This window comes from Hydractinia symbiolongicarpus, chromosome 14 (genome assembly GCF_029227915.1).
Source record: "Hydractinia symbiolongicarpus strain clone_291-10 chromosome 14, HSymV2.1, whole genome shotgun sequence".
Lineage (NCBI taxonomy): Eukaryota > Metazoa > Cnidaria > Hydrozoa > Anthoathecata > Hydractiniidae > Hydractinia > Hydractinia symbiolongicarpus.
Genome location: NC_079888.1, coordinates 8935799 through 8958268, shown reverse-complemented (window position 1 = coordinate 8958268; position 22470 = coordinate 8935799). Strand labels below are relative to the sequence as shown.

Below are 22470 nucleotides of genomic sequence, written 5' to 3'. Positions count from 1 at the left end.
ATGAATCCACGTCACAATGACTTCTACCTTACCTTCAATAACAACGCAAATATATATTTCTAAAACGTTCTTACGTTTCGCCCCTTACCCCACTTGGAAGGCTTACAGTGTAAAATAATACCCTAGGTATATTTCATCCTTTAACTCGGTATAAAGTATGCAAACAGGGTTTTCAGATAAACTCCCTAATTAAGTTTTTTCATAAAATCAAAAGCCCCATAATTTTATCACGTTGAATGCTATAGCTAGCGATGGTTTAAATACGTGTTGTAGTACGATGCAAGACATTATGATACATAATTTCTATGGTTGGTTTTGTTTAATGCGCTTAACCCTATTCAGTTGCGCCATCAAAGTAACTTTTAAACTACTTAAATTATTTGGTAGATATAATAATTATCAGGAACTAAGATTATTTTAAGCAGCCTCATTATCATGTTTGGTTACATAATTAATTGCTGACGTCATCAAAAGCAAAGCATGTCATACGGCATTGAAACAAATATTCACTTAACTCCCGGTAATTTGTCTAAGAGATCGAGGAAAATAGTTCGACTTAACAACAGTTCGAGTTAACTAAGCTCCCATTAAGTCGAATTTAGTCTAAAATGAGATTACTGTTCGAGTCAAATGGATTTTTTCAAGAGGTTGGGCAACAGTTATTGGGAGAAAAAAGATATGCAAGTCCCTTGTAAATTAAATTTTCCTTGATAGACAACATTATCTATCTATAATACATCATAATTTACTAGAAACTTAATAAAAATAAAATCTGACATATCTTTGATTTCCCTTTCTCAAGTAAAAAGTACGAGTTATCCAGAGAAATTAACCTCAGTGGGTACGAAAGATGGGTCGAATTAACAAATGTTCGAGTTATCCGTGGTTCGAGTTAACCGGAGTCTTTTTTTATAAAAAAGTATTAACGAAAGTTCAAGGCACCAAAAGGAACGGTTTCATATCATGAAAGTGTTTGAGATACCGAGAGATAACTGTACTTCTTCTAAATCAACAAGTTTTGCCAATTTCGTGTCTTTTGCAAATCTTGTGCTTCAGAAGATTCTGAAAGTCATATTTGCGTAGGTTAATTCTTGAAAAATTATCTTATCCTTTTGCGACAGTTTGTATGTTTGGAATTTGTTTTATATTTTTTCATTCGTGAAAGTTTCTACTTTGCACATTCGTTTGTGAACGCTAAACTTTATACCACATTTTTATGAGCAAACGATAAGTTAAGTAACACTAGTCGGTGGCCCGTGGAAAAATCCACAAGTTCGACCGTCCGTTTTATACATTGCGTGCGTCTCGCTACTTGTGCAGCTAAAAGTTACCATTTTGCGTGACAGACGGACAGATACGCGGGTATTATTATAAAGTCGTTAAGCCGTGAAAAGAATCCGCGGGGTCTCCCGTCTTTAAATTACACGCTATTTCATGTGACTGTTGCACGACGCTTTTCTTGCGGACAGACAGACAAACTACGTTTATTATTATAGAGAAATTGCAAAAAAATCTAGGAGACAAGCGAAAATAACTGTTTTCAAAAAATTTAGAATGCCCTATTCGCGAAATATTATCTAAATGATTTTTTCTCGCAAAAACAAGCCGCAAAAACAAGCCTTTGCGATAAAAAAAATCAAGATACTTGCCGATAAAAATTAGTATTCACTTACAAGAGGAAAATCATTGCAAAAAATATCGGCATTTTTATCGTCAATGTCTTCTCGCCTGAACAATTAATGATAAAAAAAATTTAGTTGACATCAAAAATAATTATTACTATTATTATTTATTAAAAAACATTTTTTATTGACAACTGCATAAACGTGCACCTTTAATAATTTAATTTGACATTAATGATTATAAATATTTCAAATTTGTTTGAGTTTAGCTGTTTTCCTGCCGCCAAACGCAACACGAGACTTATGAACGAAAGTATCAAAGATAACATATGGTCACAGCATACTGGTGCTCATATAGTGTCAAAAGATGTGCTTAGAAGAAAAAATTAACAAGAAGACTTCCGTCTTGACCATCTGTTTAACAGAAGACGATTTCCAATTCCCACACAGTAGGTTTCCAGCAGGCCTATTTCACAATGAGCTACTTAAGTTTTTTTATGAAACGCTAAAGCAAAAATGTCTTGCCTTGCCCTTTCTGGTCGATTTTCACGCTGGCGCATTAACGATTTCCCTGCTGAAAATTGTCAACCTCAACATATTTCTTAGCTGTTGAGACTGAAATTTCATCCAGCTGTCGTCCTTCCGAAAAGAGGCAAATGCCCCCACTCATGTCAATAAAACGTAATATGAGGAAATATTATTGATAAAAGCTCGCAGAGAAGCGAAACAAGATTTTTTTAATAAATTTTGTATGTTCAACAGTTTGTTTTTGGTTTGTTTGTCAGTTTTTTGCAATTTTGCAAGTCACAATATCTGCTTTTATTTTATTTTTACATTCCATTTCACTTCCATTTAATTTTTCACAATCAATTTTTGTCGCGTTTTTTTGTATGGTGCATTTTCATGAAAAGTTATTGACAACGTCGTTACAGATAGTCCCCGTTCTTGTCCCTGTTAGTAATGGAAGTAAAACTTATTTTCCTTTAAGTGAGTTGGTGTGTAGTTACACTCTATTTTGCAATATAATCTTGAGTGAAAGTTTAAACTTCATTGATAAAATGTCAGGTATTTTGCGCTCAAGGCGACTATTACAATTAACTTTGATAAAGGTACTGGGTGACCTTTAAGCAATGCATTCAGTTAAACCGGTGTTTCAAGATAGATAGTTCTGGGGTTTTTTTGCAAAAAAAAAGAGATTACGCATGAAAACCAACCCCGTAGTACGCGCTACACACGAATTTCTGACATAACTTTAGAACCTTCACCGGCATTTATTTCGAAAAATAAGAAATGTTTTTTTTTGTGAAGGTGTAAGAAAAGATTATGGCGTGTGTTTTAATTTTACTTGAAGTTTTTATTTTTATTTTCCGTTGTATGTGCTCACTGGATTGGAAACAAAGCCATTGTTTTTATTCAATACTCAATTTTACAACTTTTACGAGAATTTATTGCGGAAAGTAGAATGTTAAGTGACGGATTTACAGTAGACTATATGATTATTTGACTGCTTCGTCTATGCTCTTTTGCTCATGTTCATTTTGTTTTTATTTCTAATTGAACTTATATTTACGTTTGCACATACACTTAATAATTACGGATTTCAGCATTAAGAACCATTGTAATTTATGGATGCTTGAAATATATGTCGATTAATAATAATAAACCGACATTAAACACCTGCCGAAGCGCTTATTAAGCCCTGTAAACTGTGCTACACATCTGGGCAAAGCGCTTTAGTACAACTTTAGTACAGTACAGTATGTCGTAAATCGAATCTAGCATAGACAGCTTTAAGTATGTAATATATTTTTCAAAAAGTAACTTTACCACAACTTGTTGTTAAATTCGTGACAGCGGGATGAGCGTTCATTATTTACAGGTAAACCGTGTTATTCATCTGCATAACCCTAACGATACCCTTTTCCAAAACACATTATCCCAACTTCGGTTTAAATAAAAACATAGGAAAAAGCCTGTTGTTACCACGTGCAGCTAAAACAATCAGTCACCATTTTTATTTAACGAAATAAATTTTCATGAAAGTAGCCTGTTGTTACAAAACTAATTGTGGGCTAAAAATAAAACCAGTTGTTTCATTGTGAGTTAATATATTTTAGACTTTTGCCAAAGTTTACATTACAGTAAAGAGTGTTGCTACCAAACCAATTTTAGCATTAGAAAGATTTAAAATTTTTGTTTTATCCAGCTGTATTTGACTACTTTCACTTTGTTAGCTAGAGGTAGCTAACAACTAGCTACAGCTACAGCTAAGGTTAAAGTTAAAATCATAGAAAAGAGAATAATACTGGCTAGAAAAAATTTCTTATACCAAAGTAAATGATGATGCTAGCTAGCTAGCTAACTAGCTATTTAGGAAATCTACGTTTGTAGCCAGAATTTTATAATTGGTGTGTTCATGATTTGTGGGTGGCTAAAAAGGTAATAATATTATGTGAAAACATACAGAAAATAAACATTCCAATAGATACAAAGTATTCAGAAGAGAAAAAAGTCAAAAGGTGATCTACAAACCTCACACCATCACTTCCAAACTAAAATGAGCCTAGCATCGAAGCATGTTTCCTCCGGTGGCATGTTGAGACCCAGAAGAACTTAAATTTCTTAAGTCAAGCCTTGTGATTGATCTATTACGCGTGAGCAGTCAAAACTAACCCGGTATAAAGCGAGGTCTGCCGGGAGCCGAAATAAAGTTGCAGTGGTGCAGGGATTTTCTGTGTGTCTCGCTACTTGCGGTACCATTTCCCGCAGAGGCACACAGACGACGGCTATTTTTATTTTGGTCTACTTAAAATTGTGCTTTCTACAGCAATTCCAGTATGTGAACCCAGTCTTTGCACGTGATAACTATCACTATAAAAGAGTGAAGAAAATTTTTCACCACCTTCGTGTGAAGCCATAATCACGATAATCAGCTGATTTTCCAATTTGATCAAAGTAGCAACGAATTTTAGAAGTGAATTATGAAAGCAAAACTGTTAAGGAAAACAACAGCTGAACGAACTCAATACAAAATATGAATCCAAAGATTGCATGTACCGTATATGTGTGTATGTATTTAGTTTTCTTTGGCTATTTACCTAAGAATTGTTTAGGCGATTAGCAAATTAAAGATGGTTTAGATTTTTTGTCGACGACATTGTGTTGGCATAATGAAGAAGGTAAGTCTTATTTGCCTATAATGAAGAAGTTAATGCGATTCTCATGTTTTCATATTTTTGTTTTTATTAATTTTATTGAAAGAGATATATCAGTTAAAATAACATTAATAAGCATAAAGGTAATGAAGAAAAGTCAAGAGAAATCTAAATCAAGATAAAATGAGAAAGTATTTCTTTCTCCTACATTTATTGTTCTGCAAATGGTACGTACAATTTTTAGATCGTCACAAAATAAACATCACCTTACAACCTAGCAGGCCAGAGGGGTCCTGTGAAACCTGATGTGGCTGTTTTGATCATGTTCTGAAAATATAGCAGAGTTTTAGATAACTTGACCCTTTCTGCTACAATCTGCAAATGCTTTTTATCTCCCGCAACTGTTGCAACATCAGATCTTTCTTAAAATCCAAAAATTTTCCCTTCTGGAAGATTTGCTTTTTTTAACCTTTGACACTTTAACCTTTGACACTAAATAACTATCAGGTACCAGAGTAATTTTTGTGACGACTAATTCTTGCGATGGAATTTCTCCATGCAATAGCTGCCGGTTGTCACTTTTGCGAAGATTGAATTTCACCAAAACAGACAAGTTGAACATGTACTGCCACAAAACACACAGATTTGTGTTATTATTTGTCTTGATTTTTCAAGCGGGCAATATGGGTTTTAGGCATTCTGATTGGCTTAGCGCTCTTGACTACGGGACGATATTTTGCGGTATTACCCGTCGTCAAGAAAAATGTAGCTTAAAATGTAAACAAGCACGAAAAACATTTTCATGGGATAGATAAAAACATTTTCATAGGATAAACACAACAACAATGTCAAGTTTAACAAATAAAATAACCAGATTCAGCAACTTTCCGTGTAGATGCTTCTTCAACATGGGTAGTTAATTAGCTACATTGTCCATAAAAAAACGATGCTGATATCCAGTTGCATCAAAAATACTAAATAGAGGACGACGAAATCATAACAAATACGTCTCCTCTCATTTTCAGATTCGTTCCTTTAGCTTTGTGGTTACCGAGTCAATATGAAGCTCGTTGAATCCCATGTTTTTCCTGGCTACCTAGCTAGTTAAAAAAATTACTTCAATATTTGTTGTAACTATATTTTAGCTCCTTATTCAACTTTACACATTATTCTGTATGTGTCGAACATCGTAATGTTTTCTTTACAAAGCTTTTTTCTTTAGGGACTTTCGAATTCTAAATATAATTTTTGTTTTTAGACAGGACTGTTTCGAATTTTGACCTTGAGTGTTAACAACAGTAGTGCTGGTGAATTATATTATAAGAACACTAAACTAAAGTCTATAGGTACGACAACACTCCTACTAATACCCAGACTACTATTGTTTGTAAAAAAATTCAATACTAAAAAGACTTTGTTTTTAATTAATCATTTTGCGAATAATTTCTGTACTCACGCGTGCACACTAGCAACCGTTTTGTGCAATGACGAATAGACTGCTCATTTAGTTGTATTTCGTATTACTTTCATGAGATCTGAGGAATGGAGGAATTTACTGGGTTGTAGAGAGTTGGGGCACACTGCCCCATTGAATAAACGTGGCGTTACGCCTACGAAGAGAAGGATTAAAATGGCTTTTCAATAGTTTAGGCGTCCTATTTTGAATATGATTCCAATTACCATTTTTTAAAAAGAGTTTTAACTCGTTTCCACACGGATCTTTTGACCAAATTAATAAATTATTTTTCTAAGTTAAAACATTAAAGAATACAACAAATGTTTATGTGTTTTGTGGGTTGTTTCAGTGGATTGCGATTTACTAAAAGCTGATTTTCAACGTTAGTTTTTGTTATTTATCGTCGGTAAATTGGTGTACGACCTATTGTGAACTTAACATTTACAACACATTAATTCATCATTTTTGTTTTACGTCATATATTTTTAAGATTGCCTAGCTTTTTAGCAGAGTAGATTTTAAACTGAATAACTATTTTAAACTTTTCTCTTCAGCAAAGCAAAAGCAAATGGCAATGGTTTTGATTGATAGTAAGCAAACAGATTAATCAAAGAAGATGAGCTACGAGACGCAAATAGACGCTGCCAGAAAGGTGGTACATATTTTCAACAAAAGATGAAACAAATTTGATCATTCCCATAGTCAATAGACACTCCCCAAATTAATTTGTCGATGTGGACGACCTTCTACTACATTTTGCCTATAGAAATTGGATGTCACTTTCGAAATATTCGTCAAGAACTTTATAAGGTCTCACATTTTCAATATCATACTACAAATAAATAAACTACAGCTGGTTATTTAACTGACCTCTACTTCAAATCAAGGCGCTGATTGAGGAGTCAAAAAAGGACATTGGCCGTGGAAACAATGTAAACAAACCATTTCTTGATTCTTAATGAAAGATTTCTAAAATAGTTATATATTTCAACTTCATAGAGGTTGTAGAGTCCACGAAGTACGTAAGTTATATGCATGAAAATTCTAGTTACTCAAGAGAGAGAAAGGCTCTTGTTAGTATTGCACCTTCAGTAATGAGCTATCAGTGAGCTATTAATAATTCACCATTTAGTTTCTCTGCACATTTGATTTTCCAGAAACTCTAAATCACTCTCTACGTTGTGTTGTGTACCTAATGTAATGCACTCATCAAGCTATACCCTCGTTTCAAAACATGTAGTTTCATATCACTAAATATCTACCTGAAAGTATTTTACCTAAATTATTTTTGTGCTCAAATTGAATACCTAGGTCGTTGCCATGTTAAAGACGCATCTGTTTGGTCTAGGCTTTAAAGGCGAAGTTATTATCGGTGCTCCAGGCTTTTATTCATCGTCATATATCACTGAAATTAGCAAAACAAAGTCACAATGTGGAAGGCAAATTCACTTCGCAATTGATCAGGAAGATATGGCTGAAACTAAATCCAGATTGGATTTCAAACACAATAAAGATCTTGTTTACAATATTGGAATGTCTGCCTGTTCACCAACTGTTGTTGCAGACAAAGCCAAGTCCAAACTTGCCATGCTAAACAAAAAACGAAGGTAGGCAGGTCATAGGTTTTTCTTTATAAGCGAGTCTTATCGATATAACTAAAAACGTATTTCTTAACAGCGAGTCTGAAAATTAGAAAAAGTCACTCATAGACTACGCAACCAAGACTTTCAAGAATAATAGATTTTCGTGCTAAGAAGAATACCTTTGGCATGTTTCATCACCATGACACAGGTTAGAATCGCTAATTGTATTTCAAGAAAGGCTTGGCAATAAAAAAAGCAATCTAGCTTGTATATGCTTTTGACTTTTAATTTTTAGTTTTATTGCACATTGATAACTGCGTACCTTGTCAAAGATTATAAATAGCGAATGTTCAATTCACAATGTAAACAAAAATTAACTGTGTTATGACACCCAATATACTGATTGTGGCTGCATACTACAGCTTCGACCATCTTTAAAAATTTAAGCTTGTTTTGTACATAAATACAAGATTGAAATAATTAATACCCTGAAGAATTTTGCACAAATGATAATAAATTTCTTCTTATTTTTAAAACTTTTAGCTAACCACAGACACATGTTTATGACCTGAGTCATTAGCCCGTGGAAAAATCCACGGGTTCGCCCGTCCTTTTTATACCGCATTGCGTACTTCTCGCTATTTGCGCAGCTTAGCTACCATTTTGCTTGACAGACGGACAGACGTATACGGGTATTATAATATAGATGTTTATTTGATGCCTGATAATCATTCTAGCTAACAATGATTTTAAATTACGTCTTGTTTACATGTAGGTGTATGGGGTATGACTTACAAATGGACGTCGGACAAATACTCTTCGTTGACGTGGTACGTGGATTACTTTGATGGTACCATCACAAACTATCCTGGTACGCTTGCCACCGTATTGAGGGAACAAGGGCTTTAACTTGCCAAGGTGATGCTATTCCTCCTGCTACATCTACGATCCAATATGGTGGAGATTATATATGTGAGTGCACATACAGCTCCTGTGGATGCGCAGTAACAAAACGAGCGCCTAGTGGACTTGCTTGTCAATGCACTTATCCATATTTATGGACATGTGAGGGCTGGGTTGTGTTGTGTACTGGTGCTAATAATCCAAAGTGCAAAAATCCTGATTTATCAAAAGAATCCTGTCTGCAAGGTTGCGGTGATTGTGGCCCCCATAAAAATATGGATCATGCACATGATTTGCTCTTATTTCGTTCATTCCATTTCAAAAAAATTTAAAAAATTAGTGAAGTCATAATATTTAACTATCATAATTATTGAACCGGCGTGTCGCCATATTAATGAAATTCCTTCAGAGCGTCAACTGTATTGCTCTTAAAAAGCAAAAGTTCGTGAATTCCCCAACGCTACTTTGCGCTCGACCACGACTTCAACTTAAAGGTAGAAACTTTTGCGAAGGGAAAAATGCGTAAAATATTTGCACTTTGCAAACATAAGATTATGCGAATGAGTATATAAAAAGATATTGCGAACACTTAATTTTTGTAAATGGATTCTCTTAGAAAATCTTGCAAGCACTGGGTTTTGTGCATCGCCAACAATTAACCCTAAACATTTTAAAGATTTGAAAATGTCTTCTTAAATTTCTACAGAATAAAATTAAAACTAAATTTAATTTCGCAAAAAAGAATTTGATAACATTTTGTTTCTTAGATTATATCATTATTCCATTTATGTGGAAGACACTAATAAAAACTGGTTAAGATCTACATTATATGTAGCTCAAGGTAAATCAGAACAAAAAATGCAGTGGAAATCATTTTTTTAAAGAGTGAAAAATTTTTTTGTGTGAAATTGACAAAACTCGCGAAATTCGTGAAAATTAATTGCTGCGAAAATTAATTCCCCTCAATACGTGGAGTGTATAGAATTAGTGAGTAACAAAAGGATATGAGTAATGTCTTTTAGCCCAACTTCCTTAAAAGGGTCTCCCTATCTTTTTGACTTTGCATCCATTTGCGAAATGTTTCGGACATAGCTACCTGTTACTTGATTAACGTACTCATGGAGTGCTTGCCCATCTCAAATGATACTTCAGCAGTTAAAACTCTAATTTATGAACAATACATTGATCAAATTTACAAATGGGTAAAGGGGACGAATGGATATATCCAAGAATGGTGCAAAGTGATTGATAAGAACTTACGAGTCATTGGGAAATATTCTCCTGTATTACCCGGTACTATGGTAACTGTGTTTAAAGATTTAATATGTTAGCATAAAAAAACGAGAAAGAGCCCACAAATGCAAAATAAATAAATAAAATAAGTGGCTACTGTAATTTTAACAAAATTTTACTTCTAACAACAAATGAATGCTACTATAAGAATGTTGACATAAAACTAGGTTTAGCTAAATTTTCTTAAAGGGTATGCTTTCTATCACATAATGGCTTTTATATTCGGCTTCTCTTGATCTGTTTCCTGTACAAAAAAAAGCAAACCCTGGTAAAATCCGCATAATAACTGTTTGCTTTAGACAATACCTTTGAATATAGACGTCTGGCACGTGTACTTTGTTGTCAGTCAATTTCTTTTACGCTGTTACCTCTCTTTCTAGAATACGGGCCCAAGGTAGAAGAGAAAAAAGAGGGCAAAAAATCCCTACGTTGAAGTTTCTGTCATTTAGAACTATGTGAATTTTTTTATCCGAAGCAGACAAGAAGGTAGCTTTTATGTGTGGTTTGTCGTCAATTTTGTAAAAAAGACTCCTACAAATCAAAGAAAATACAATGATTGACCTAAAATGTTTTTCAACCAACCCTTTGGAATTGCCATAAATACTTCTCTGTAAGATACACCTTCTGGAATTTAGAATTTTGGCATCATCATCATGCAATTTTGTTAAAAGAAATATTTGTTGACTAAATCATAAAGAACTAGTTAAACAATAAAAAATAATTGATTCCAAATCTCTATAATAATAGCCGTATTCCGTCTGTCTGTCTCTGCGCGGACCCCCCGCTGAGTTAGAAAATGATGTTACGGAAACACGAATATCAAATGCGATATATTTTTATCCACTTTGTTGTGACGGGTAAATATAAAGGACGGGCGAACCCGTGGATTTTTCCACGGGCAACGACTATTCTATATTTTAATGCCCGTATACGTCTGTCCGTCCGTCTGTCTGTCACGCAAAATGGTAGCTTAGCTGCAACGGACGAACTCGTGGATTTTTCCACGGGCTAACGACTAGTAAATTATAACGTCAACAGTAACATGTCAATATGCAAATTTATTTTGAGATCCAACATTGCGTCTATTGTGTAGATTTAGGCTTCTTATGGTTTAAAGGTGCGTCTGTCACAAGCAGGTTGGCCGAGATATAAAAAAAATAGGAATAATTTAGATAATCCTTATATTTTCCGTTGATGAATTGGCATAATACACTATATCAGAACACCAATCATCTTTAAAATGTTCCTAAAAGACGCTTTGGTTGAAATAAATGCAAAACTTATTTGGATAGAACATTATCTTGCTCTGATTCGATCAAAACCAGACTTTCCCTCCCTTCCTCCCTTATCTGTGTTAACTGTTTCTTTTTTCACATCTTCCTAACAATAAATTAGAACAGAAAAAACAACAGTATTGGAGTAACTTGGTATATTGTTACGGGTATATCCTATTGGTAGAATGGTACACCGCATAACATATTTTATAAAAAGTATTTCATATTCATCACAGATCTTTGCACTTGACATCGACTGACTTGTGGCAACTGGATAAAAAACTTTCTTAGTATCAACAGCCAAATGTGGATTGCACTTTTTGTGCGTATTTTCCAAGAAAGAAAACCGTGAAGCTGGTCACTTTACATTTGCCGATGTCCGTCTGTTCTTCTTTACGCCAACATTTGCCCTATTATTTGCGCCGGTGAGGTACATAAAACAAAAATTGCATCTTTTAATATTAATGACAGTTAAAGCTGCGATGCTTTTCACGCGACCAAAGATCGAGCCTTGGCTGAGGATACAACACGTGCATTTATACTATTTTGATGCGCATGCGCATAACCCGAAAGGTCGGGTGCCATTGTAGTGCAGAATCTAAAAAGAAACTGCGTTCCCGACTTATCGTAGAACGTCGGAAACAGGGCATATGTTATCAATAAAATGGCTATCTTATTATCTTCAGAAATGCAACACAAACTCACAGTTAGCTACTTTTACAAATATCGTAATTTGCAAGGGTGTAAAATCAAAAACGGTCAACTATAACTACTATAATTAGAAACAAAACACCTTACGACGACGTTAGTGGTATAATTTAGCAATTTTCATGTTTCACGTGATGGTCTGAAAGTTACATGGAAATTTTAAGAACACTGAGATGGCCTGTCATTTAGTTTTGGAACATTACTTTGAAAAAACCCAGCTTATTCGAAACAAAAGCCGGGGGATTGTTTCGGCTTCGAGGGGATAAGAAGGGTTAAGAATAGGCTGAATGAAGTCAGTTGGAAGCGCCCGACCTGGAGGTCATCATAAAAAAACTTGAATCCGCACAGTTTTCGAAAAATAACACTCGAAACAAATAATCGAACAATTTAGCATGCTTTGGCATCCTGAGCACATTGGACTACCTTAAGGAACGAAATTTTCGCGAACTTTGCGAGCTCACGACAATTTTGCGAAAACATTTCCAGCGAAAATTTGCTTTTTTTTTCATTTTGAAAATACATTTGCAATCATCTTTTTCTCCTCATTACATAAACTACCTAAATATATGAATTAACTTCAGCAGTTTTTATGTCTCCTATATAAAAGCCTTTGTTAAACAGCATTTATTTCTTGTCAACGTTATTTCCCTGAAGGTAGTTAAAAGGAATGCGCAAAGAGAATCCTGAGAAACTAACTTCTGGATATCAAGAAATTCAACACCTAGTAACGGAATGAAAATGTTTGTTTGATACCATCCAACGAGACTACATAATATATATGGATGAATAATATAAAACACATTTACAGAGAGGCGCACACAGCAATAATAAAGTCATTTGTACGAAATCACCAAATCAGTAGAATGGTTAATGCTCGCCATGCTATACACAAGCATAAATGACACGAAGATACTTATAGATGCTTTTACAAGGGTCACCAAACACTGCGCTGTTAGCCCTAACTTCACAGCTGTTCTTGTTGTCACAAAATTTGGCCACCTTTAACTTTGTTGTCGGTTCACGACATGTGTTGGTGTTGATGTAGTTTGCACCATGGCATATGGCAGTGCTCAATCGACCATAGTTTGCTGATAAAACTTTGATGCCCTTTCCTGTGGCACACTGAAGACGTGCCACGCTCCCTTCACAGGCGGTATGACGATGCATTGTGCTGCAATAAAAGTTATTTAAATTTAACCAGTTAACCAGATATATAAACCTGAACTATGTGCAAAAAAATAAGAATAAAGGACAAGGTGACTTACTAAGCGACACATTGGTAGTCAACTTCTATATACTTAGACACGCCTGGACATGGATCACCAAAAAGTTTTAAAGTTGCAGGAATTAAACAAGACTGTTCTCCATTACAAAGAGAAATCATGCGAGCTTTTGATGTTTTTGACGTACAAGTATCAGTATAGCCAGAAGTTGCGTCAGGACAAATGGATTTAGATAAACGGCCGTAGTTACCATCTGAAATCTTTATTTTTGTTCCGAAAGGACAATTGAGATGCATTATTTGTCCAGGACATGATGTCTTATGCATTGGAGAACCAGGTGGTGGTTGGGTGGTAGTTGTTGTAGTTGTAGTTGCTGGCGTAGTTGTGGTCGTTGTTGGCGTAGTTGTGGTCGTTGTTGGCGTAGTTGTGGTCGTTGTTGGCGTAGTTGTGGTCGTTGTTGGCGTAGTTGTAGCAATTGTTGATCTTGTTGTTGTTGTTGTTGTTGTTGTGGGCCGAGTGGTAGTAGTAGTTGTGGTGGGAGGTCTAGGAAAATTAAAAATAAGTTGTAGAAAAAATTTAAAGAATACTGCTTGTGCTACGTTACAGAACCTAATGAAACACTTACGATCGTGTGATGCATTTCGCGGTAACAACTAAATATTTGTACACCCCTCGACAAGGATCGCCAAACAGACCATTTGATGCACGCAGTGAGCAGGATGGATTATTGTCACATGCAGCACGGACTTTTGATAACGATGAAGGCGCTTTGCAGTTTCTTACGTGACTATTGGCGCCAGTGCAATACAAAGCTGTTGTGCGACCATAATTGGCCGATCGTATTTTTAACACCTTTCCACGGGAGCATCGAAGGCTCAATGTTTGATGTTCACAAGCGACGTTAGAAGGTTTTCTATGGATAAAGCAATTTTTTTTGTTCATATTTGTCAATGCTAGAAACAGCAGTCAGCGAAAGAGCAATATTTCGACTATTGGGGTTCTGGACCTGACTTCTTAGGAAGTCCTAGGAGCAATTTAAGTGCAATGTAACCCCCTTTTTTGCTAAGGTATTTCTGACACATGTTTCTTTTAAGATCTTCAAATAGTGCATGGTAGATTTAAGATGTTACAGCATCAAGAATGAACACTAGATGGCAAGACAACACATATACAAAGCATACCTCACAACACATCTGTAATCAACTTTCAAGTATTTGTAAACACCATGACAAGGATCACCATATATTCTATTTGAAGCATGTAGAGTACAAGATTGCTTTCCTTGGCAGGCACGCCTTACAACGGTGAATGATGTTTTTGAACTACACTTTCTTTTATGCATATTTACCCCCGGGCAGTAATCTGTTTCTCGGCCATAAATTGCCGAATAAATGTGTAAACGCTTTCCAGCTGGACACCTCAAATTCAACCGATGGTTTTCGCATGCTACATTTCTTGGTTTTCTATTAATAGAGATGAGAACATCTTTTATTATTGCGTAGATATAAAGTATCAAAGTATAGTTTTTGGCCAAGCTTCCATAATGAAATCTCTTCTTGAATATTAGAAAATACCATACCGCCTCACACAACGATAATTAACTTCTAGGTATTTATTAGATCCGCGACAGGGATCTCCATAAACACTATTGGACGCATGCAGAGAACACTGTTGCTTCCCTTGGCATGCTTTCTTGACTTTGATGAGGGAGTGGCGAGCGATGCAAGGCACTCTCCACCATTGTGCTCCACGGCATGTATGGTGATTTCTTCGTCCATAATTTGCATGTTGAACATCTATATAGTAACGAGCAGCGCAGGAGAGTTGCAATCGACGATGCTCGCACGCAATTTTTTTTATTGCAGATATGTTATCTAAAATATTAATAATTTAGTATAGAGCTGTTATTTACTAAATTTGCGTATTAAATCAAAAAATACATATATAAAGTCTGTAGCTATTTCTAATTATGGAAGAATTGTTTTACACATTTGAGAGGACAAGAATCGAATTTTCGGCGCCTAACCCATGAAGGGCGCAACTTTGTGACCCTTCAATTAGAAATTATCCTGTCACCGCCCTGTCGTTGACCCTCCAACTAATATTTCAAATTTAAGTATTTGTTTCACAACTAAATTTACTTATTCAGCGCAGGTCTATAAACGTTAAAAGTATCATTAAAAGAAGCAATCTTTTCCGGAGACTAAAGAAATTCTTACCTGTCAGCATGAAACAAAGGAGGGCAATACCCAACCAAAACAACTTCATATTTCAGTCTAGAAACAAAAGGTAAGGTATTTCTCTAAATAAATGAGGCAGCTAAGAATTATAAATTGATGCACATTGACTTAGAATGATATCTAATTATAGTAAATTACCAAAAGAATTATCAAACGGTTTGTTAATTGCACAAGAAACATAATAACGCATGCGAATACGATAAGACAGACTGTCCCTGGCTCAGTTAGCACTGCTAACTTAAAACTTGCCTCGTTTTAATCTTTTTTCTGTCCTAATCATATGCGCGCTTTTCCCAAAGTAATAAAATTGGAGTTCACAATGCACTCAGACCTTTGTTGCACTTAGTGTTCAAACCGGAAGATCAAAAAGAAACGTTTAGTATCCACCCATGCGCAATAGCTGCTGCATCTAGAGCCTGATTATAACTAGCTAAACGCAAGACTAAATATTACAAGATTTATGTGCACGTGTTTCTTTTTTAGGAACATCTAAATTTCAGATAAAGCCGGATGTGCTTAATTTTTACACTTTTGCGAGTCTAATTTTTAAATCATTTTGGTTTCAATAAAGTATGGAAATAAGTAGTAAGATATATGAATGAAAAAAGTCATTTTATTGGGAAACACATACGTTTACCCATATAAGTTCAAAGTCACTGTCCTAAAACAAAGGTTCGAGTTCGTTCTTATAATCTGTGACGTTAATGTAAACAACGTTCTTATAAAAGAATGTCATTCACAAAAAATTTTAACCAGATTAGTTGTTACCGCTGCGCAGTAAAAATGAAATAAAGTATGCACACGTATCAAGCCAAAACTAACCTCTGATACTTTATTCTTTGCGAGTTTTTTCTAAATGCTTCACAAGCAAAAATACGAGCATATAAGCCACCAAAAGAATGTTCCGCTTTGCAGTAAATATATTTTTACTTGCTAATGATAATAATTATCCTCCGTTGTTAAAACTTTATTAAATGGATACGTCAGTGTATTCAAATCAAATGAGCAATTATCGTATCTAGGCAACCATTGTTTTTTAAATACCTTAAGCTGAGCAAAGAGGTAGTAAATTTGATAAAAGAGGAAGATTTTTTACAGTGGTTTCAATATTGTAACAAGGGGAATTTTTTATTGTTTTCATGAACGAATAACAATAAAACAGAGAGAATTGACCAAAACGAACACTTGGGACATGTTAAAAATACGGTTAATCCTTTTTTAGTAAAGACAGTAAAAAGGTTTTTTTTTTTTGGTCGATGGTTATTTTCTTGCAAATTTTTTCGTTACAACTGATGAGAGAGCAACTAGGGATAGTAAGATTCCTGAACTGTTATAGTTTTTGAATAGTTGGAAAAAAAGTTGTAAATTAAGCTTGGCAGAAATATAATATAAGATAATTTTTGACCGGTAATAACATTGATATTAATTTAGAGTGTTTCTACCTCTGACCAAGGCCTAACTATTGTCTCTACAAGAAAACTTGTTGTCTGTCTGTCAGAACTGGGTTATGCTAAACTATGCACGAAATCTTTACGCTAAGAATAAATAACAAATTCAACATACTATTATCGACTTTGCTCCGGCGTTCGAATTTCTATGGATTTTTCACGCGTTAACGACTATTCTTTATATCAATACCCAATGTCTGTCTTTCGGGCACAAAAACCTTAATGACTCGCAAAAATTCGGTAAAGAGTCGCATTTTTTCACTAAAACACGGTCCATAGCAAGATGAGATAAGCTCCTCTTGATTAACGGATTATAAGGCCAGTTGTCACTGTCTAGTGCACTACTCTAAATGAGAAAATAATCTTCATTTGTCTTGACACGTGGTATCCAATCTTTTTAAAATAAACAAATTACATGAACGATGCAACGACAATGTTATCAAATTTTCCTAGATCGAAAACGCAACAAACATTAGTAAATATATTTCCAAAGCAAAACAAGTTCATGCTACACATGTGAAATAGGGGAATATCTTAAACTAAAATTATATTTTCGGATTCTTGTAAAAGAAGTGTACGGAGACACTAGACAACTGTTTCTGGATGATTGGTCTAGGTTTTCTTACAGTCGAGGTAATACAAAACTTCAAATATCGAAGATAATGGTTACTTTTCATGAACACAGCAGCACAGTGCAGTTACTCTTAATAAAACTAGCTCGTGTTTTGTGCCTGATTTACAACCATATATACAGTGGAATCCCGTTAAAGCGGACACGCTCTAAAGCGGACACCCTCTAAAGGGGACAGCCCGTTAAAGCAGACACTAGCACTTGGAACGGACTGATTTTAAGTCAAACTCTTAAAAAAAAACTCTCTATAAAGCGGACAGTCATAAAGCGGACACTCGTTAAAGCGGACGATTTATTTTGCACCAAATGAATATTTTCCCTATAAAGACTCCCTGTAAAGCGGACAGTACAAAACAAAAAATAGAAACAAAGATTTTGCAACAAAATTTTTATTCTTATTTCAGACATTTTTTAACTTTTTTATCAACAGAGTCTGAAATCTTTTTAATACACCTTTCTGTAAAAGACACAGCTTTGTCAGGGCCAATGAGTGCGTAATGCACTGGAATTTCGAGACCATAACCTGCCCCACGGTTCACGCGTTTCCCAGTGACTTTGCATCTGATCGTACAGCTTGGGATTTTAAGAAATTTATAGAACAATTTGCTTAAATTCATTGGAACATGTCCAACGACTTTTCTTTCCAGCAAAACAGCAACTGCAAAACTATCATGTTCATTGTTGCTTGGTGTTTGAGGCACTTGTAAAGGAATTTACCACAGACTTATCCGCAGCAGAATATGTCAACTTCGACGCAATCAATCTTAAAATGCAAACATTCCAGCATCAGAACCCATGATTAGCGAATTAGAAATCGATTGGCGACAGAAGGTCAGAGATGATAGTATCGATGCAATCTGCAATCGAGAAAAGCCAGATGATCAGATTCAGGAAATTTCTGACGACGACCAAGATGACTAGGATAATGACGACTATGGGCCAGAACAAGAAGAGCAGATGAGCTGCAAAGAAATCATCACAACGTTGGAAAAAATGCGCCGTTGTACCGTCTTCGATGAAGAAAATCAAAAATGCTGACGGCAGTTACAAAAAAGATTGAGGATCAACAAGTTAAATGCAAGAAGCAAGCCTCTATCAAAGACTTTTTCTTGTAAAGTTTGATTAATGTTTCTGAATATAGCTTATATACCCTCAAATCCTAGCCTCTTAACTTCTTACTTTAAGCCCAGTAAAGCATAAATCACCTTTTTTCGGTCAAAATCACATCTAAAATAAAATTTGACATAAATTCTCTATAAAGCGGACATCCCGTTAAAGCGGACAGTTTTTTTGGTCCCAATGGTGTCCGCTTTAACGGGATTCCACTGTATAATGTCTTGGCTAAAAAACAAACTGTTTTCCGCACGCCGCAACGGAATTTTGTCCTCGCAGGTATTTTCCGGTTAAAAAAAACCTTGACATTAAATACACTAAGAATATTTATTAGCTAAATTTGTTGTCTTGCGTCTTTGTTTTGTCGGCTCTTCTTCTCCGTTTGGTTTATACCATGTGCTAGCAATACTACCATGTTACGTGAACATTTTGACCATATTACATGAAAAAAAAATTATGGTTAAGAGAGTCAATTTGAATTTACCGTACTGATGTACGTACATCTGAGTAGAAGCCAGAAAGAATCCCCCGTTCTTTAGTCTTCTTTAGTCTTATCCTTTATATCCCGCCCGTACGCTACAACGCATGCTCACCACACACCCTCGTTTACAGAGCCTAAACGAAACTCCATGTTCGATTATCGTGCGAACATCGGAAATGCCGCATAACGATGTTGCTCTTAAGATTCAGATGTTTTGTCCAAATTTTCTTAGCCAGAAATTTGGCTCTGCTCCTGCAGATTTTAAAACAATGATGATAAAAAGGCTTTGAATGGTATCCTATGTGGAAAAGTATGTTTGGACAGTACTCAAGCTAAGCTAGTAGAAATTCAAACAGGGCATTTAAAAATATACTGACTGCAAGGATTTAAACTGTCGATTTTTAGTTCGCCACTACTCATCAAAACGTCGTGCTGAATTAGTTAATTTAAATAAAAACGCAAAAATAGAAATGCGAAAAAAATGTTGAAAAGATAATGTTCTCAGCATGTGCATTGGTAATCTCCAATTTTCAAAATGTTCAAAATTTCTACAAATTTTTACAAATTTTTTTAGCTCTTATTAAAAATTAAAAAAAAGCAATATTGTTTTTCCAATTAGAATGCGTTGAAATGTACGAAGAAATCTTGAAAGCGACAACCATGGACAAGAAATTTGAGACAAATGCAGTTTCTTCGTCATCTTTCAGAAATGGTAAAGCGTCAAACGGTTAATGTTCTCCAGCCGGCCGCGCCAATGCCACTACTTTTGCGCAAATGCAGACCAAACATACATCGTTAAAACTTTGCTAATCACATTTTCTTGCGCTCCGCACAACAAAAAACTGACCGTTGCCTACAAAGTCGCAATTTGTGAAAAATGACCATGCTGATAGTTTGATAATTTAGGATTAACACAATAACTTAAGTCCACTGTGAACAGTGGCAAACGAGCTCTGACAATTTCATAGTGCGTTATTCTGATATAGAAATAACCTATGCGTTCAATTGTGGTGCTTTGAAGATTCTAAAATTTGAAGTAGACCTTGAAAACCGAAAATTATGGGGTATTTTAAAAATCATCAACAAGTTTTAATTATTATTGTAACTGCGATGTTAAAAAAGAACTAAATACATAAAAAAGAAGTATTTAGTAGATTGTAGGATTCAAATATCTATATTTTTTCTCTTGCCACAAACTATTTTGTACTTAACGCAAAATATTTTTTTGTTTGCTTTTTTTAAGCGTGCAGAAATTTTGATCTCAACACAAGGTGTGTAACTGATCGCTTAATGCAACATTTGTCATTTTAACAAAACCCAATCAGTATAAAAATGTTTGATGTAGACCTATTTCTTCATGTTTTTCCTCATCTTGTGTTTTATGCATTTTGAAAATTGGATTTTAAGGGCTTAATAAAAAACACCCTCTAACGCATAGTAGGAGGTGTGACTATTACTGCCCAATTCTGAGGGACTATTAAAAATGATGAACTTACTTGCTACATTCCTGTATCCGACCCTGCATATAAAGTGAAAGGAACGGGTTCATTCTGGAAAAGTTTACACCAATCATGTTTGACTATTTTTTTCCACACATTTGACCAAGATGATAACTAAAAATTGGACTCAAAATGCTGAAATTACCTAATGGAAAGATTATGAAATAAAGAAGTAAGTTATTTTCAGTTATGTTTGGTAGTAAGGCAATAAGAACAAGAATCCGATCTGTCTATAACAGAGAAAAAGCAGTGGGTCTTCAGGAAGAGTTTTAGAGATCTAAAATTAGCCTCTAAGATCCTCTGGAATTTTTGGCGCACCCTGATACTTGCACATTGGACAATAATGACCTCTGGCAAAAATATTCCAGAAACATTAATTAGTTTTGCTGCTTGTAATAATAGTCTTTTTTGTGGTGAAAGGTTCGCAGCATGACTACCGAAATACAGTAGATGATGCGAAACAAAAAATATCTTCACTGTCTGGAAAGAATGCGTTGGGAATTAATCATTCTGTGATATTACTTTTTATAGACAAGATCTCTTTTAGTCAAAACTCAATTTACTCATCGCAAAATTTACTCGCATGTGCCATCTTTGGCTCTCTGAAACACAGTGAACATTATTACATAGCTGACACGTCTGCAACTTTATGACGCACGCAAAAAAGTGACGGAGTTGACAGATACCACTAATATTGTTTGTGCTGGCTCAAATAAATATTTTTTTTAATCCCGCTGAACTCATAAGTACGCCGCTGTTTACATATCCTTATACGTGTGTATCTTGATAGGAATGTGTGTTTTTTCTGAGAGTCCATTCATAATTTAATTTTATTCTACTTCTTTATTTTATTTTATTTTATTTCTTTATTATTTTTTTAGCTCAACTAAGGAAGAGTTAGTGAACAGGAGAAGAACGCCTGTATCTCTTTTTATATAAACAATTTATTTTTCTGAAAGAAAAACAATAAATTTTACAGAAATTGTCCGAATTTTCCCATTGCTGTGTGAGTTATCTGGGAGTATTTGGTAGAGGGTACCGTTAAAAAGTACCCGGGTTTCCACTTATATATGTAGTATTTTACTAGGAAGTATTAGTGTAAGTTCGATGGAAATTACAAAAACAATTTAAGCTACTAGAAGCTTAAGTTATTAAAGGTTCGGTGCTTTTGACTAACACATTCTAAACACTCTGGTCGTATACAAACTTAAGTAGCTTTTGTGGACTTTTGTGGTTTTCTTATTTCTTTAAAAGAAGAATATAGCAAATTTTGCAAGGTACAACGACGAGAATAAGACACAGTAATACGAATCATAAATACATATATTTCCTTTTTAAAAATACACGACGTTTAAGTTCTGCAAATACTATTATTGTAGATACTACTATTATTGTAAATCCTGTTACTAACATAATTTCTCGTGAATGATATTCCACGTAAATACATTACAATAAAATCCACAGTATGCAACTGCCTTTGCAAGCCCAGACATAAATTAGTAGAAAGCAGAACAATATCTTGGAAAATTGCAACCAAAGGCGATTTCTATCTAAGCAACACGCACTTTTAACTTGTTTAACTTGTTACATACATGCACTTGTCAATGTTTACAGCTGACTTAGGACCTAGAAACGCACCTTATTTGATTGCATCAAATATTATAAAAGGCACTTTTTTCTGCTGCTAGGGTGCGCTGTAGTTCCTAAATCTCTTACTGTTCGGAACGTAGAGCAGATTACTCCATAATGGGGATATAGTGAAAAGTAAAGCAAGGGTATATCAAAGTCTTTTAAGCGGCCTACATTCTTATCAATATTAAACTTTCGTATATAGAGTAGCT

General features: G+C 34.9%; 1 protein-coding gene across 1 annotated transcript; it reads right to left on the bottom strand.

Annotated features, from left to right (window-relative positions):
• Positions 1–12719: 12719 nt before the first annotated feature.
• LOC130625508 (uncharacterized) lies at positions 12720–16384 on the bottom strand. The gene is made up of 7 exons (XM_057440612.1): positions 16280–16384; positions 15437–15493; positions 14797–15091; positions 14399–14680; positions 13843–14130; positions 13260–13760; positions 12720–13165 (listed from the first exon to the last, which is right to left on the bottom strand). The coding sequence occupies exons 2-7, from the start codon at positions 15483–15485 to the stop codon at positions 12877–12879; spliced, it is 1704 nt and encodes a 567-aa protein (XP_057296595.1). The 5' UTR covers positions 15486–15493; positions 16280–16384; the 3' UTR covers positions 12720–12876.
• Positions 16385–22470: the final 6086 nt, after the last annotated feature.